The sequence below is a fragment of the Apteryx rowi genome, unplaced genomic scaffold (assembly GCF_003343035.1).
Source record: "Apteryx rowi isolate R43461 unplaced genomic scaffold, aptRow1 scaffold_469, whole genome shotgun sequence".
NCBI lineage: Eukaryota > Metazoa > Chordata > Aves > Apterygiformes > Apterygidae > Apteryx > Apteryx rowi.
Window position 1 is genome coordinate 502,670 of NW_020450726.1, and position 15,881 is coordinate 518,550.

The 15,881-nt window shown below is 36.3% G+C and overlaps 1 protein-coding gene across 1 annotated transcript in view; it reads left to right on the forward strand.

Moving 5' to 3' along the window:
- DNAH5 (dynein axonemal heavy chain 5) overlaps positions 1–15,881 on the forward strand; it is a 146,874-nt gene that overhangs the window by 32,598 nt on the left and 98,395 nt on the right. The window contains exons 13-22 of the mRNA XM_026077914.1: positions 513–598; positions 1,373–1,694; positions 5,703–5,909; positions 7,059–7,230; positions 8,539–8,684; positions 10,890–11,046; positions 11,587–11,820; positions 12,594–12,784; positions 12,871–12,976; positions 14,348–14,466. Coding sequence (XP_025933699.1) covers positions 513–598; positions 1,373–1,694; positions 5,703–5,909; positions 7,059–7,230; positions 8,539–8,684; positions 10,890–11,046; positions 11,587–11,820; positions 12,594–12,784; positions 12,871–12,976; positions 14,348–14,466 — 1,740 coding nt within the window. The remainder of the gene's footprint in view (positions 1–512; positions 599–1,372; positions 1,695–5,702; positions 5,910–7,058; positions 7,231–8,538; positions 8,685–10,889; positions 11,047–11,586; positions 11,821–12,593; positions 12,785–12,870; positions 12,977–14,347; positions 14,467–15,881) is intronic.

Below are 15,881 nucleotides of genomic sequence, written 5' to 3' on the forward strand. Positions count from 1 at the left end.
GAATTGATACTAGCAAGAAGAACACAAAAACACGTGATTCCGTTGGGTGAATGGGAGCATAGCACAGATAATATAGAAAATTAATTTTCTCTTAATTCTGAAATCATGACAAGCTGTTGGAAGGAATGGGCATCTATATAAATAAAGTTAAAATAAGTGCTTGATTTGGCTGCTGAAGAGGAAAGCAAGCATTCTCTGAGGCTCTCAGCATGGTGGAATTGTCGAGGGTACAAAAGCTTTTTTTGGTTTTACAGCTACAAAGGGAATTTCAGAAGAAAATGCTTTGAAAGTTGGTTGTATTTTGTTTAATTTTTGCAGGATGGAAGAAAGAGAAAAATGATGTTTATTGAGGTTGCTTTGACATAAACAAACCCTATGTATCTATAATATATGATAAATACTGTCAAATAACACCTGTTGTTATATTTAATATGTGGGTATATTTGAYGATATTTAATATGTGGGTATATTTGACGTAGTACTATATTGTAGAATTATTTTATCTTTTCCAGGATCAGTTAAGGACTTTTATGGACAACACCTTTGAAAATATTCTGAACACTGAAAGAGCACTGAGGATGTTGAAGAAATTTGAAAGGTACTGTGTCCTATCTAGTTTGCTAGAATTCTGTCAGGAAATAGAAATAATTCTTTGAGGGTGGTAGGAAAGGGGAGAACAGAGCAGGAAACATCTTAAATACAAATGAAAAGCAGCTCAACCTCCTCTCCCCCAGCTATTCAGCTTTGGTAAGGGATATTTTCTCAGTAGTGTGGATGAATAAGAGACATCTTTTTTCATGTATCAGAAAACACAAAATATAAATGGAATTTGAACTGTGCCTTTAAAATTAGGATATGTACAGGAATACTTTATTATGGCTATTAACATATATGCCTTAGTTTTGTCCTCTGACGATGAAATTAATTTGTCGCCACAGGGCAGCTAGAAAAGGGCAAAACACTTATATTAGGAAACAGTGAAATGTGACTCGATAGATTCATATTGTTGCAAAATAGCCTCAGACTTTATTGTGTCACTTTTCTTATTATATTCTGTTTAATGGAATAGACTGCTAGTGGTGGCTGGTTACGACTGGCTGCAAATAATTTTAGTTTAGTGTTAGAAAACAGAGACAAAGTAGAAAATGTGTAGTCTTACTTGGAAACTTTTATCATCTGGCCTAAATCTTGGTTTCTTGGAATCAGGTTGTGACCATCCTTGTTCAAGCTTAATGAAAACTCTGCTGCTAAAGTAGTTATTTTCTAAAGAATGCAAGGGAGGCTGGGAAGACTGTGTTTTTCCAACAATGCGTTAAAAGAATTTCAGAAGTCTTGAAGGAATTTTTCTAATGATTTTTATTTTTCTAAGCAGATTAGAAATCCCGAGTCTTGGCGTTGATGAAAAGTATCTGAAAATCCTTCAAAACTATGGTCATGACATAGAAACAGTCTCTAAGCTCTACACTAAACAGAAGCAAAACCCTCCATTGGCTCGTAATCTGCCTCCAATAGCTGGTAAGATCTTGTGGGCACGCCACCTGTTCTGTAGGATCCAGGAACCCATGGAGTCTTTTCAACAGCACCCAGCTGTTTTACAAACAGCAGACGGCAAGCGCATAACCCGCAACTACAACAAAGTAGCAAAAGTTCTTCTGGAGTTTGAGGTGATCTATCACAGGGCATGGCTTCAACAGGTAAAAAAGCTGATTTTGATTAGGATATTTCTTCAAAAAAATGCAGTGGATTTTTTTTGTTGATACACTAATAACATCCAGACCAGGCTGGATCTCTCTTGTGCCGGGCACCATTGAAACACTGCGTTACAGCAGTGGGAAGGAATCTCTGGTTGATAGCAGTGGTCCAGTATGCCAAGGCGTAGACTTAGGACAGGGTACCTCCTAAGTGAGGGATGAAATGAGAAAAGATACTTTTATAATGAGTTTTTATTAATAAATAGTTCCTATACTGGCTGTAGCTGATTTTAGGAACACTTGAGAGGCCTTGTTAGTTATAATGAGAGACATTTAGTATGGAAATATATAACGAAGATTCAGTGATAGCTTTAGCTGCCCCTTTTTCTCTGCCGTGACCTACTGACTCAGCTGCAATAAGATCATGTGTGAGGAGAGAATTTTTTTCATTGGGTTAGCTCAAGGTAGAATCAGGCACAGAAGTTTCCTCTGGTGTGGATAATGTGATTTTGTTTTTGAGTGATAATTCAAGAGTACTCTCTGAGTGATGTACATATAAAAAGCATCCAGTCTCAACTGGCAGAACATCCTGAAGAATTAGTAGAACACTCACTTCTTTTCATCCATTTGGTAAGGCATTACACTCTGTAGTCTAATATTCTTCAGAAAAACATAGCTTACTTTAAATTCCTCATCTCATTTGACTGATTTCACCCTCTTGGTTTTTGTATGTAGAACCTCTGATTGCTTTCTAATATGTAAATTCAGATCAGATGGCTCCTTCAAGGAGTACTTTCTAGCCCTGAATTCTCTGAAAGTTTCTACTATCCTATCTGAATACCCTCCACCTCCAGCTTCTCTGCTGCCTTGGCAAAGAGCACATTGCAGAAAATTTGACCTCAGCCTCTCAGATCTGAAAGGGGAGGGATCAAAATCTCAGATAACTCTTATGATGGAGGTGGTGCAATTATCAGTGAAGCTGCCTCTTGTTCTTGGAGCTCAGCTGCAGCTTTTGTACAAATATCAAAATCTCTGATGCTGATAAATGCCAGTCTTCCAAAAGCCAGTCTTAGACAAGATCTGTGACCAGAAGCTCCTGCTGTCTTATCCAATCTGAATATACTGCGATTTCCTGACTCTTCCTTCAGCCTACACATTTGCTCTCTCCATGAAGGTTTAACAGATCTTCAGATTTGATTGTCTGATACTATATGTTGTGGTGTTTGTGTTGGCTGAGTGTACTAAAACTCAGGGGAAGGCACTACAGTATTAGAGGTTGTATGATGTCCTCTCTTCATACTGCCTTGGCTCTGGAACTGGATATTTCTTAGTGATAATGAATCTGGTACTAATTTTGAATTGGGCATCAAGGAACTGCAGAGTATAACCTCAACTGTTCTTTCATTATTGATCACATTTCAAGTACATCAGGTCAAAATTTGGCACTATGAACCTCTATAAACAATCCTCTGCCAAGGCAGTAATGAAAATCACCCTATCTGGATTTAGGAATATCTTTAAATTCAAGTGATTATTCTGTTAACCTGAGAGTCCATCTTTGACTACATGGGCTCTTCACAGAGAGTTTGTACGGTATGCATACCTTCTTGTTCTTCAGAAGAGGAGGTGTGGTGCTTCAGGAAGCCATTGGCATTTCTGTCTGGTGTTTCTATCTTGGACTCAACTCCAGTTTTGATTCCAGTACTGTGCCAGATGCCTGCATTAGCTCAGTAGTTCCAAGTATGTTGAGGATGAATTTCAATGAATTGTGTCTGCTACTGATATCAGGTCCCTGCTTGGTCACCTTTTAAGATGGGTTGCTTGTCCGAGCTATGAAGACTAAGCAAGATGCATGCTTCTTGCCTGTGGAGTTGCATCTCTTTCCATTGGCCAGATGATCTAATGATTTTTTTTCTGACATGTAAAAGTTGTACCATGCTTTGATAGAAGTTGTTTGGTAAATTCTCCTTTCTGCTTTTACAAAATGACTGTAACATTCAAGGCATGAGGCTCTCCCCTGACGATTAACCACCATTAATGTATGCCTGTGGAAAATAGCCGGTCAATGAGATGCGCTCCGCTGGAGAAATATTTTGTATCCTTTTTTTTTTTTAATGTTCTCATTGATGCTTTTCTATGTGAGGTCCTAGTCCCTATTCTGGTCTCTGCTGAAAGTAAGAGTCTGGCTTCTTCTATAGCACAATCAAATCCCACTTGGCAGCCATGTAAATTCACCAAGTCTACTCCAACTTCATACTCGTTAGTTGGGAACAAAGGAGGGTGGATTTGAACACAATTCCATGTGTTTGAAACAAGAACATGCCTTGAATGTACTTGAAAAGTATATCCACTTTATCATCAATATGCTTGCCTACAGTTCAAAATATTTGGCTACTGATAGTCGTGTCTCTTCTCTTTCCGTGAGGCAACATGAGCACAGGCTGCTGCGGACATGAGTATCCCGGAACACAAGGTGGAGCTCCTGCTCTACGCGTGAGCAGAAAAGCGGGGCAACTGCCCTGTGGGGAACACAAATAGAAAAGAAAGAGGGCCATAACATAAATCATTTCTCCTACTATTTTTTTTCCCCTTTTGCACAGTGGAAATCGTTTAGTTGGTCTTTCTGATATTTTAGAACATTTTTTGTTTTTCCCTGTTTGTTACTGAATGGCTACCACCTATTTTAGCCCCTTCTTTTAATAGCATAAGGTTTAAAGCCACTATTTTAGCACTATACCCAGTGTGTAGTGTAAGAGTAAGCCTTTAAGGTACTCCTCATTTCTGTTACCGACATGCGCTACTTAATAGTGGAAAAGGCATGAAAAAAGTTATAAATGGGAGGGGAAAAGATTGGCAGTGGGGATCATGTCTCTGAAGCACAAAGGAGAATATGATAAGATTTATTGGTGAACTTTGGGGAAAAAATTCAGCGAGGTTGCTATTTAAAACAGCTGTATGGAGTGAGTTTGATGCTGGTGGATGGAGCATGATAACTTCACTGGCAAAACTTGATTAGGTGTTCTTTTGAAAAATGTTGTGTAAAATGTCATAATAATGTGAGACACTGTCTCAGCAAGCAGTGAAAAGCTTCAGTGTATATTATACAAAAAGAAAAAAAAGGACCTGCACAGAAATCAGTGGGTTACCAAACCATTACTTAAAAAAAAGCTCCATCTAAAAGCAATGCATCGAATCTGAGAAGTGAATAATGAACAATGACATTATGTCAGCAAAAGGAGAACTGGAAAATAGGAATATTATTTCCTGTAGGGAAATTTTCCTTACCTAAGCCAGGACTTCTTCCTGGTATCAGCAAGCTTTCCATATGTAGTCTTAGGACTGTTCTCCCTTCTAATAGCATATACAACAGATAGCACTGTAATATTAAAATACGGCAATTAAACCAATAGTGTGATTAGGCTTCCCACTTAAGAACAAAAAATCTATAATACACATTAATTTTAGTCTTCTTTAAATTTGCCCAAAGGTTGGATATAATTGGGAGTTGCGGGTAAGATTGGAGCCCAGTATAACTGTTAGGTAGTGGGAAAGAAGTGGAATGGGAAACAAGTGGAAGGAGAAACCTGGAATCAATTACAAAACTTGTCTGAAGAAATTATCCAAGATGAAATTTAGTTCATCAGAGAGATTGTGTTTAACATTCAAAATGTGCAATAAGTTTTAAGGAAATGAGATTTCCACTTTCAGAGGATTGAAGTCAAAAATTCTGACTCTGCTTTTAATATGTGACTGTGGGATGGGACTTACAATACTGAAGAACCTGCAGAAAATGTCTGTGTTATGAAGAAAAGTTTATTTGCTTGATAAGCGTTCGGGTACATACAGGTTACATTACTAAAGTTTTATAGCTCGTTCATACCATACCGATCTTGATCATCATCAGTATCTGATTTTAGTATCTGATTGTCTCAAACTGATATTTGTGTCCGAAAAGAAGTATGTCTTTGTACGGACGTGTTTGATCAGGAATGATGACTTTGTTTCCTACAGATTGAATTGACTAAAACAGGACTTCAGGCGTCTCTCTTGGTAAAATCTCCAGAAACAGGAGAATTATTTGTGAATTTTGACCCTCAAATAATAACTTTAATCAGAGAAACAGATTGCATGGGTCACATGTGTCTAGAAATCCCACCATTTGCAAGTACTCTTCAACAAAATAGAGACCGGTATAAAAAGAACATCAGCAATTTGCAGGTAGGTTTATTTTAGTTGTTTTGATGTATCGAGAGTATGTTAAAATGTCTAGGCTCTATACACATGGGAGAGGAAAAAAAGGAAGACTAAGTATTATGCACTAAAAAAAAAAAAAAAGACAAGTCTTTTATCTTTTTGACTCTCGTGAGGCACTATTTAAAGGAATTTCTTGGCTTTGTATCTTATGTGAAATAACTTGAAAGATGCATGGGTTTAGGGCAGGAGGCACTGTAGTCTATATAGCTTGGGAAAAGGTTGAGGATGGGGGGGCGGGGGGAGGGAGACTTACAGGATGCCCAGCTCTGTTGCCAGCTTTCTAAATGATAAGTAATTTATCTATCATCCAATAATGGAGTCAACACTGGATACACTCTCTCTTGACAGAGTGGGAGAGAGGAAGAGGTAGTATACTTTTAAAAAGTGCAAAACATCCAGTAAACAGCAAATGGCAGCGTAGTTCCTGCACCAGTGTCTGACATAGATATCTGTGGAATAGCTAGAACTTCCCTTTGTCTCATCCTTTAAATCCTGTGGGTCATTTTGTCTACCTATGAACTGATAGGTCTAGAGGACTGAAGAGGAGGGTTCAAAGATAGGCGTCCAGAAGACTGTAGCTTCAAAGGATGACTTGATTCTGAACCAAGAAAAATGATTGTATCAAGTCCTAAAGCTATTGCAAGGATTGTTTCTTTCACGATATGTGAAATTATAAGGGGGTTAAAGTTGAGTTAGCTTTATTTAAAAATAAATAGCAAATTAAAGCTGTGGTGGGGCTGGCCTAATAAAGCTGCTGGAAAACTTCATTTACATGAATTAATTCTTAGGCTTTATGTCCCCTGGAACATCCCTTTAGGAACTGAAATATGCAAGCTGTTCTCTAAAAAAAAAAAAAAAAAAAAAAACAAAACCCTTCTACTATCTATAAATATGAATTTCTGTGTAAAGTAGTACTTGCATTAGTATGAAAAGCAACAAACTGAACATTTGCCAAGAATAATAGAAAAAAATTCCCAATTTATTGTCTCTTAAGAATTGTAGTGATATGCATCCAGAAGACTTATCTTAATTTAAGTCATGATAAATACATGGACATGAAGAGGTCTGTGTCTGTGAATATTAACTAATGCTTTCACTCTCTGTTTATTTCAGATGATGCTAGCAGAATATAAAAGAATTAAATTGAAAACACAGCACCCTATTGAGCAATTGATGGCTCCTTGGTTAGCCAGTATAGATGATGCTATCCAGTCAGGTCTAATGTTACTGAACTGGACATCCTTGAATGTTGAGAAATATATAAATACAATTTTTTACAAGCTAGGTAAGTCTGCTTGCCTTCTCCTGCTAACTTCTACTTGTATATTTCTGTACAAATGTAGGGTATATTATTAAGCTTATTGTCCTTTATATGACTTGCACTTAATTGACTCATACATGAAAGAAATCGCAGTTCCCATCTATCCTGAACTTCATGAAAACTCTGTTTAAAAACATCACTTTTTTGTCTCACATCTTTTTCATAGTTTTGCTAATTTGGATATGATGGCAGTATGGTTAAATTAAGCATAAAATAGTACACAAAAGCTGTTGTGTATTCTGACCTCAGAGAACAATAGCTACGAGCTCCCAGGCTTCACACTTTTCCTAGTTTTGCCTTCTGTTTCTGTATATACAAAACAACTTCCGAGGGAATAATATCTCAACTGAGTTTGCACTGGCACTGCTCAATAGCTTATCCTATTAAATTTTCTTTTTAAAGTCAATCTCTTTAAAACAAACACACACACACACACACACACACCTTCTTGGGGAGCAGCTTTAGAAAACATGTGGGTTTGTGGTCTATTTGAAAGAATATCATAAGATTGCAGTGAATTGCGCAAGGTTGCACAAAGATTATCATATTCTTTCTGAAGATGCCAAATTCCTGTTGCTTCAGCTTTAATATTACCTCAAACTTTGGTGTTTGAAATGACTTAAGTCATTACAGTGTGGGTTTTTGTTTTTTTGTTTTTAGTTTAGATGACAAATTAAAATGCATTTTACATGCTTGCTTGACATTCTACTCAAGTATTTAATTTCAAGTAATAAAGTAGTTTGAGTTTGAAACAGGCACCTTGCTGCTATTTCAATTTCAGCATTGAAAAAAATGCTATGAAACTCTGAAAGTTCTAGTAATTGGTGGCCATTGATTATTATTTAATTCCTAAAATTTTTTGAAGGATGCACATTTTATTTGTCAAAAGTTTCTGTTGCTAGTGGGTTGTCCAAGTAAATACTAGATTAAGCTGTAAGAAAAAGAGAAATATTCCTGGAACACCACATAACTGAATTTTAATATCTTTATATTTCTGTTTGAAATGTATATCCTTTAAGCTCATCTTTACTTAAAATAGACAAAATATTATAAAAATATATAAGCTATGTGCAGCATATGCTAGACAAGCATATGTTGTGCAAAACGTTAATTAAGAGTTCAGTGGTGAACCTTGCCATACAAACTGCTGAAAGCATAGAATTTTGGTGAAATGGAATGTGCTAGTTTGAAGTAAAAAATTAAGCAGAACTCTGAAAACACTATTACTTCAAACTTTTATGCTTGTTTTGAATCTTCTGTTTGCTTCAAAAGCTGAGCTGGAGTTATTGCTTGATCGAGTGAATGACTTGGTTGAATTTCGTATTGATGCTGTCCTTCAAGAAATGAGTAGCGTGCCTCTCTGTGAGTTGCCGGAAGATGAACCACTGAACTGTGAGGAATTTCTCCAAAAGACCAAGGTTATTAGATAAAATTTTCGTAGAAAGAGTTCAGTGCCTTTAAACTAAGGTATTTTCCTTTTTTATGAGATAGAAACACTGCACAATTAATGAAGAATGTGTAGGAAAGTAAGTAAGGAAATACCCAGTTATTTAACTGGAACCTTAGAAATGAACACAAATGCCAAATGAAAAGATGTCTGAGATGAGGCATTCTTTTCTGAGCTTATTAATGTCAAGCCTACTAGTGTATGATATTCCTTTTATGCTTTGGTACCACTCAACTTGAATGCATTTCCTTTGGCATTCTCTTTTTGTCGTTGTTGCCTTTTAGTGTCTTTAAATAAGGCAATTGTCTGTCGGATGCCTGTGAAGAGCCCGATAACAAGTGCACTTGCTTGCCTGGGAGAGTAAATACTATGGAATGGTTGTGTTTTGAATAAGTTTCTTAATCTCAAGCTCTCTCGTGCTGGTAATGGGACGTTCAGTATGTACTCAGAAGTATGGATACCTGTGTGAAGGTATTCTGAGAGGAGCTTCTTCCTTTACTCCATCCAAAAACTTATATGTACAGGAGGATGAACTGTAATCACTTAAGCTGTTAGTAGGTGAAAGCTGATTAAATAGTAAAAAAAAAAAAAAAGAAAAAAGTCAGAACTATTTTTTTATAAGGCAATCGTGAGATCTTCTAGCATTTTAGAATATGTCTGACTTTTTTTTTTTGCCTGAAATAAAATTTGCTTTGGAAAAGATTGTAGAAGATCATGTGAGTGTCCCCCACCCCTGGTTTCTTGTAGCAATAAATGCTACAAACAGAAGTTTTGGTTCTCTCAGTGTACTTACCTTTTTGGCTTTCCCTCTTCTGTCCATCATGACAGCTCCTTTTGTAGTTAAATAAAAAATTAAATTTTCAGTATTATTTATTGAATGATTGACCTTTATAAACCTCACAATCCACAGATTTCTATGTTGATCCTGCTGCAGCTGTCCCGATAGGGCTAGTACTAAAATGTATATTCACTAAAGCAAAAATGTATAAGAAAGTGAGCATGAAAACTTTCTCAGCCCTATATAGTAATTGATATTTCTTAATGTTAATATTCTGCAAGAAAGCTTGAACTGCTAAGTAGTAGTCATAACACCACAATGGTTTAACAGTTTGAGTTAAATAGAGTAAGTGGTATACTAACCCCAGTTAGGGGTACAATGAAACTAGTACTGAGATTTGTAAACTTATTTTCGTTTTTAATTAGAAAGGATTAGAAGTAAGTTTTATTACCTGAAAGATGTCTTTATGCTAAAGAAAATGCTGCCACAAGAATAGGCACACAGAGGAAAAAAAAACTCATAGCATTTTGTTTAATAGATACAGTGATATAGCAAAGCAGACCAGACTTCTTTCTCAACTAGGCTGAACCTTTGGGAAGATCAAAGATTGTCTTAAAGCTTTGAAAGTGACTGAATCTTGCTAAAGGCAGAATTTTTCCGATTACTGATTTTGATTAAATAGATGTATCCAGGTTTGAGTGAGCTTAAAGAAATAGCAGAAAACAAAGAGGAAAATATTAAAAGGCAATTATAGATAAAATTTATACTTGGCTAAAGTATAATTCATCAATTTTACCTTAAGTTTTTTAAAAAAAATTAACCAATACTTTAATATATCTCTGATTTTCATTAAATCTCATTCTTTGTTTCCCCTTCCCCCCCAGTTATAATTTTTATGTTTATTCTAATCATAAATACAGCTTTCTATGGATTTTATCACATATTTAACTGTAAATGGAAAATGCAATTGGCTTATATTCCTTATGGCAGAATGAATTAATATAAAACTGTAATGATTAAAAAAAAAGGTTAAGGTCTCCCATGTATGCATTGCAAAGTTAAGAAAATTAAGAAATAGGTTGAAGAAATACTTGCTTTTGGAACCTTTTATTGGAATTACGTATTACAGAAGTTGATTCATAATATTAACTCTGAGTGAGTCATGTGATTTAGGAAATAAGTCACAGCAGCTTTGAAAGACAATGATGATGTCTTGTTTGGCACAAGAATCCGAAACTAAAGTTATGGACAAACCAAATTAAAAATAATGTTGTGTGTTGAGCTTTTTCTGATGAATCTGAGGCCTTGAAATCTGTGTTAATAAAGGCTGGTATGACTGTGAAATAGCCAAAAGAACAAGGAATATAAGAACATATTTTTGTTTTGGTTTGATAATAGGAGCTCTGTAGAAAAGGTTCCCAGACTTTACATTTAAAAAGCTCACTTGTGGAAGAAGCTGCTAATGAGCTGATTAACACGTTACTTGAAACTGAGGTACAGTTCACAAAAGAAGATGAGAAGTCAGCTGTGCTCACCGGTGAAATAACTGGGAAAAGTTCAGGTAAAAAGATGATACTGTAGTTTTGTGCTTTTGTTTCTTCTGTATTCTGATAATATGTTTTGGGGGACATAGTAGCTCAGTTGACTGAAGTATTAACCTGTGTCTAATGTCTAAAGCCTTTTGTTTGAATTTGCCTGGGTAATGATGGATCATCTCACAGTCATCTGTCTTCTGCAAAATAGGTCAATATTATCAACCTAACTTGCATGTTTAAGTGTTAATGCTATAGAAGCAGCTACTTACAGGCCTTAATTAACAGCTGGTCTTCCTAGAGACTGAATGTTAAGAAGTACTATCTAAATTCTGGTGATAATTATGCCAGTTCAGACTGAGTAGAGAAGATTGATAGGAGTAAGTAAGGAGTAAGGACCAGTAAATTGAGGTACAGATGACAAATGAGTATTATCTAGCCAAAGTCATATTTCTGTAGAGCTTAACTATACTTCAGTCACGTGTGGGTCATTGCTTTATTTTGTTTTTAAGTTTCCGAAGTCAGTTTAACTAACTAGATAAATGATATTTTATCAACAGAAGAGGAAAGAAGATCAAAAAGCCTGACTTCCTCCCACATTTCCAGTGAGATATTGGCTGGACTGTCGCCTCTGGCAAAGAGGAAGAGAAAGGAATTGGAAGTATTAGAGGAAGAAGCCAGTGAACTGCTTTCCTATTTCAATCGCTGTAATATTGATGCCCTTTTGAAAGTCACTCGGAACACTCTGGAGACCATACGCAAGCGCATCCACGCATCTTCCATGATCAACTTCTTAGGTGGCCATATTGCAGTGCTTTGCCTTCTTAGTTAACCTATGAAAAGAAATTATCTAGATGTAATATCCTAGAACCATATCAAACAGAGCCAAACATGTAAAAGAGGGGAAAACCGTTTGAATAAGCTGTTTTGTTATACCACAATTGATAACGTGAACCTCCTTTTCTAGAGGATTTTTTTTTTTCCCTATGAGAGGGGGAATGTGCCATGGTGATGCTGTTTCTCCTAGGACTCACTCTGCTGTTTTGGAGCTGGATATTAAACATTATATGCAGTTGAGTATGTATAGGAGATTGGACTTGATAAGCAGTTACCAGTTTGATCTTGGCTTTTTCATAAAACTATATGAAAAAGCTAGACAAAAAGTTGCATTCTCTTTCTCTTACCGACTAATTGCCACAGAAACAATACAATTGGTTTTTATCTGTATAGCATATGAGACATACAATATGAAGAGAATCTAAGGAGCTTGTGGAATCTGGGAGTACAAGCTGGATAAGGAGATTTTCTGTTAAACAGAGAGTATAGCTGCACTGAACAAGTTGACAAGGAGCTTCATGGAGAGAAATACTATGGCACTTAGCTTTGCTTATACTGCTGTAGACTGCTGAGCAGCACATGGGCAGTTGTAAATTACTCAGGAATCTTTTTTCCTTAAGAAATGATATTCAGTATCCACCACTATGCTGTATATATTGGTTTATATCGTTATCATACCTAGACTGAGATCCTGAAAAAAATGTGAACAGCTTTCTTTCTTTCTTTCATTTAGAAAATCACAATTCCTCTAAGCAGAAAACAAGTGCTTGTCCTATCATTAGGACTAGTATTAACCTATCTATCCCTAATGTCATCATGACACCCTCTTTGGATGAGGTACAGCAAACGCTTAATAAAGCTGTAGATAGTATTATCAGTGTAACGAAAGGAGTTGGACAGTGGAGTAAGGAGAGAATATCAAAGGTTTGTGTCTTTAATAACCTTACTAAAAAAAAAAAAAAGGTTCAAAACTACTGAAAATAGAAAATGAATTTTTATTTCTTCCATAGAAGAAAATGTTAGAGAGAAAAGTGGCTGATTTGCAGTGTGAAAGCAGAGACAGTGATTCTGATGATGGAGTGGAAGAGACTGGAATGAAAAACGTTCATGGTAATGATAAACTCTGACATCACTGAATTTGAATTTTAGGTAAATGTGACTTATACAATATATGTTAAAGGATATTAAATAGAAAATACTTGAAAGCAAGAGAATAATGACTTCGTAAAATTTAAACCACCTCAAGGAAGAAATAGGATGTAATAACAATGCAGAACTTTTCTTTTTGATTAGAGACCAGGCCTGCCTGAAGGTACTTGTCCTTGTGTGGATTTAAATAAGGGGAGGCTTTGTGGCTCTCAGAGTTGTACTGCTTTGGGTGAAGTAAGAGGCGAGTTGTTAGGGCACCATCTTAGGCAGCACAGCAGAAATTTTGAGTGAGTAAGGAAAGCAATTATAGTAACATCCACTGTGCAAAAGATCTTCACCATTTGCCAGTGTGGTTTGTAACTTGACATCTTAAAACTTTTGCTGAAATTACCTTTAAGAAAGGTAAGTTGATCAACAACAACAACTATTATTCAATAAAAATATCTATATAAATTGCAGTATTGGTGGAGAGGATTGTATGGAGAGTTTTAAATAGACTAAAATTCCTAAAAGGAGTTTAACTTAATCTGTTTTATGATAAACCATGGAATTAAGTTATTGAAGGCATTCATTCAAAGGAAATTTAAGATGGTATCTTTGGTTGCTGGGTTGCTCTTGTGTGAACTTGTTTAGAATAAAACCAAATTAATTGTACTTTGTACTTCAGGTACTTCAAAAATACATTGCATGGTTTTAGGGTAGCTCCCTCTTATACACCTAAAAAGTAGGGAAGTAATACTTGAACTGTTTAAGAAATTGTTCGGTCAAAACCAACAGTTTGTCTTGCCTGAAATGAAATCAGAAATTATGGTAAGTTCAGTCTTTTGTAACTAATGGACCTTCCTTGTATCATTCTTACCTTTTGAGATCTGGCTGTGATAATCTTAGAGAATTTAATCTTAATTTCAATTTCAAATTGTCAGTCGTGGCCTACCCCACATATTTGAGGAAATAAGAAAATGCGTGGATCTGGTCAGTGCTGACACTTCAATAAATCACTAAGGTGAAGTGTACATGATAATCCTTGGGAAGGGAGAGGGAAAAGGGAAGATTTTATTTGAAAGATTAGAGGGGAACTTGTTTGAAATTTGTCAGAAAATCCAGAAGAAGCAAGTTTCCCTCCAATAGGCAGGTTTATGAGTATGTGGTAGCTTTATCAGCCACCTGGATTTCTAGCTGCCTTTTTGATTAATAAAAACACTTAATTTTAAAAAACGTGCTTATTGAGAAACAGGTCATGAGTTCTCATCTGTAGGAATTTGCTTGGCCTAAACCATGTTTGTTCTGCAGTTGCTTCTGTATTTGACTCTGCCTTTATAGATAGTGTTTCCGATGCACCATCACTCAATTTGTCTGATCCAGAGCAAAGCAAGAACTACTTCAGGACTGTTTCAGAGAACAAAGAAATTATTAAATTGGTATCTGTACTCAGCACTGTAATTAATTCTACAAAAAAGGTAAGACAATAGGCACGTTAATTTAATATCATTATCCAAGGGATATTAATGTGTTACTTTAACATCCTTGGGCAATAAGTGTGAGCATTTAAAGCATTGGTTAAATATATGAATGAGTCTGGAATGGTGGCTGGAGAACACGTGTCTGCAAATTTGCAATTATTCTTTGAAAGCGTTACATGCAGGTAAAGCGTACCCAGTGTTCAAAGGTTTATGAGGTTTTGAGTGCTATGGGAAGTAAAACTTRGGTCTGATTAAAAACATTTCTCCAGGGCATAAAGCATCATTAAAAACATTAAATATAGTTGTGTGTGTATAGTTAATACMGAACTGGTAGTAATTGTACAAGTGTGTTAAATATAGTTTTATTTGCATAGAAATTCTGAGGAAGCCAACATGAGTTCTGGCCCACTGTGCAGAGTTTATCAAGCCTTTTGGAAGAAGACTGGCTGTCAGCTTGGCATTTGCAAAGTGCTGCACAGAATGTGCTGCTGGAAGTTAGGAGATAGCTTAAGGGGTATACATGATTTCTTTGCCCTTTTCTTATTCCCTTCACTCTCTAGTAAACTGTAGGCCTAGAAGTGATATTTCTTTGGGGGACTCTGCACAAATTCCTCCTGGGGGCCAGTCCAACCTCACTGTGGAGCCTTGCTAGATGGAAATTTTTGACTCAAAACCTCATAACTTCAGTGGTACTAAACCATAACTAGCAGAATGACATACAGGCTTGCACTGAAGACTAAAGTGCAGTTTGTAACAGTAGATAATTATGTTGGTATTTTGAGACCTAATAATTTGCAATTGGAAACTTTTATCTTCCCCCCCACCCCCACCCCTCCCCTGGCTTAAATGCCTGTAAATACTATGTTTATTTTAAGTCATGATGTGGATTGTCTCTAGCAGCAATCACCTCCCATTTACTTTTTTAATTAGCTGAGGTGATGAGATTTATCTTTAACTTAGCATTTTCCTGAATCCTTGAGAACCAGAAAAATAATTCTGTTGCACACTCTTTAAATAATTTTTAAATCACAAGTACCTGAATTGACTGTAGAATTAAGGTTAACATCACCAATGTTATGTGTGTAAAAAAAATCTATCTTAACTTCATTATTTAGAGAATGAATTGAGTTACTGCTGTTTTTCTTACCTTGGGACCTGGAGCTCAAGGTTCACTTGCTTGTCCAATAAGTGKTAGGGAAGTATACTGGAGGAAGATGGGGGAAGGGGAGAGTTATAGTTATAGTGGCAGGGTAGTTGGCAAAAGACTGCTCAAGTCGGGATGCCTCCAACAGGTGAATGCAGCCAGGGAAGYGCGCATGGGATGTGGCTACGGAGGATCCTCTTGTATCCCTCCTGGGAAACCTGCGTGCTCGATCACCTCCCTGAAATGCCTGTACACCAATGCACGCAGC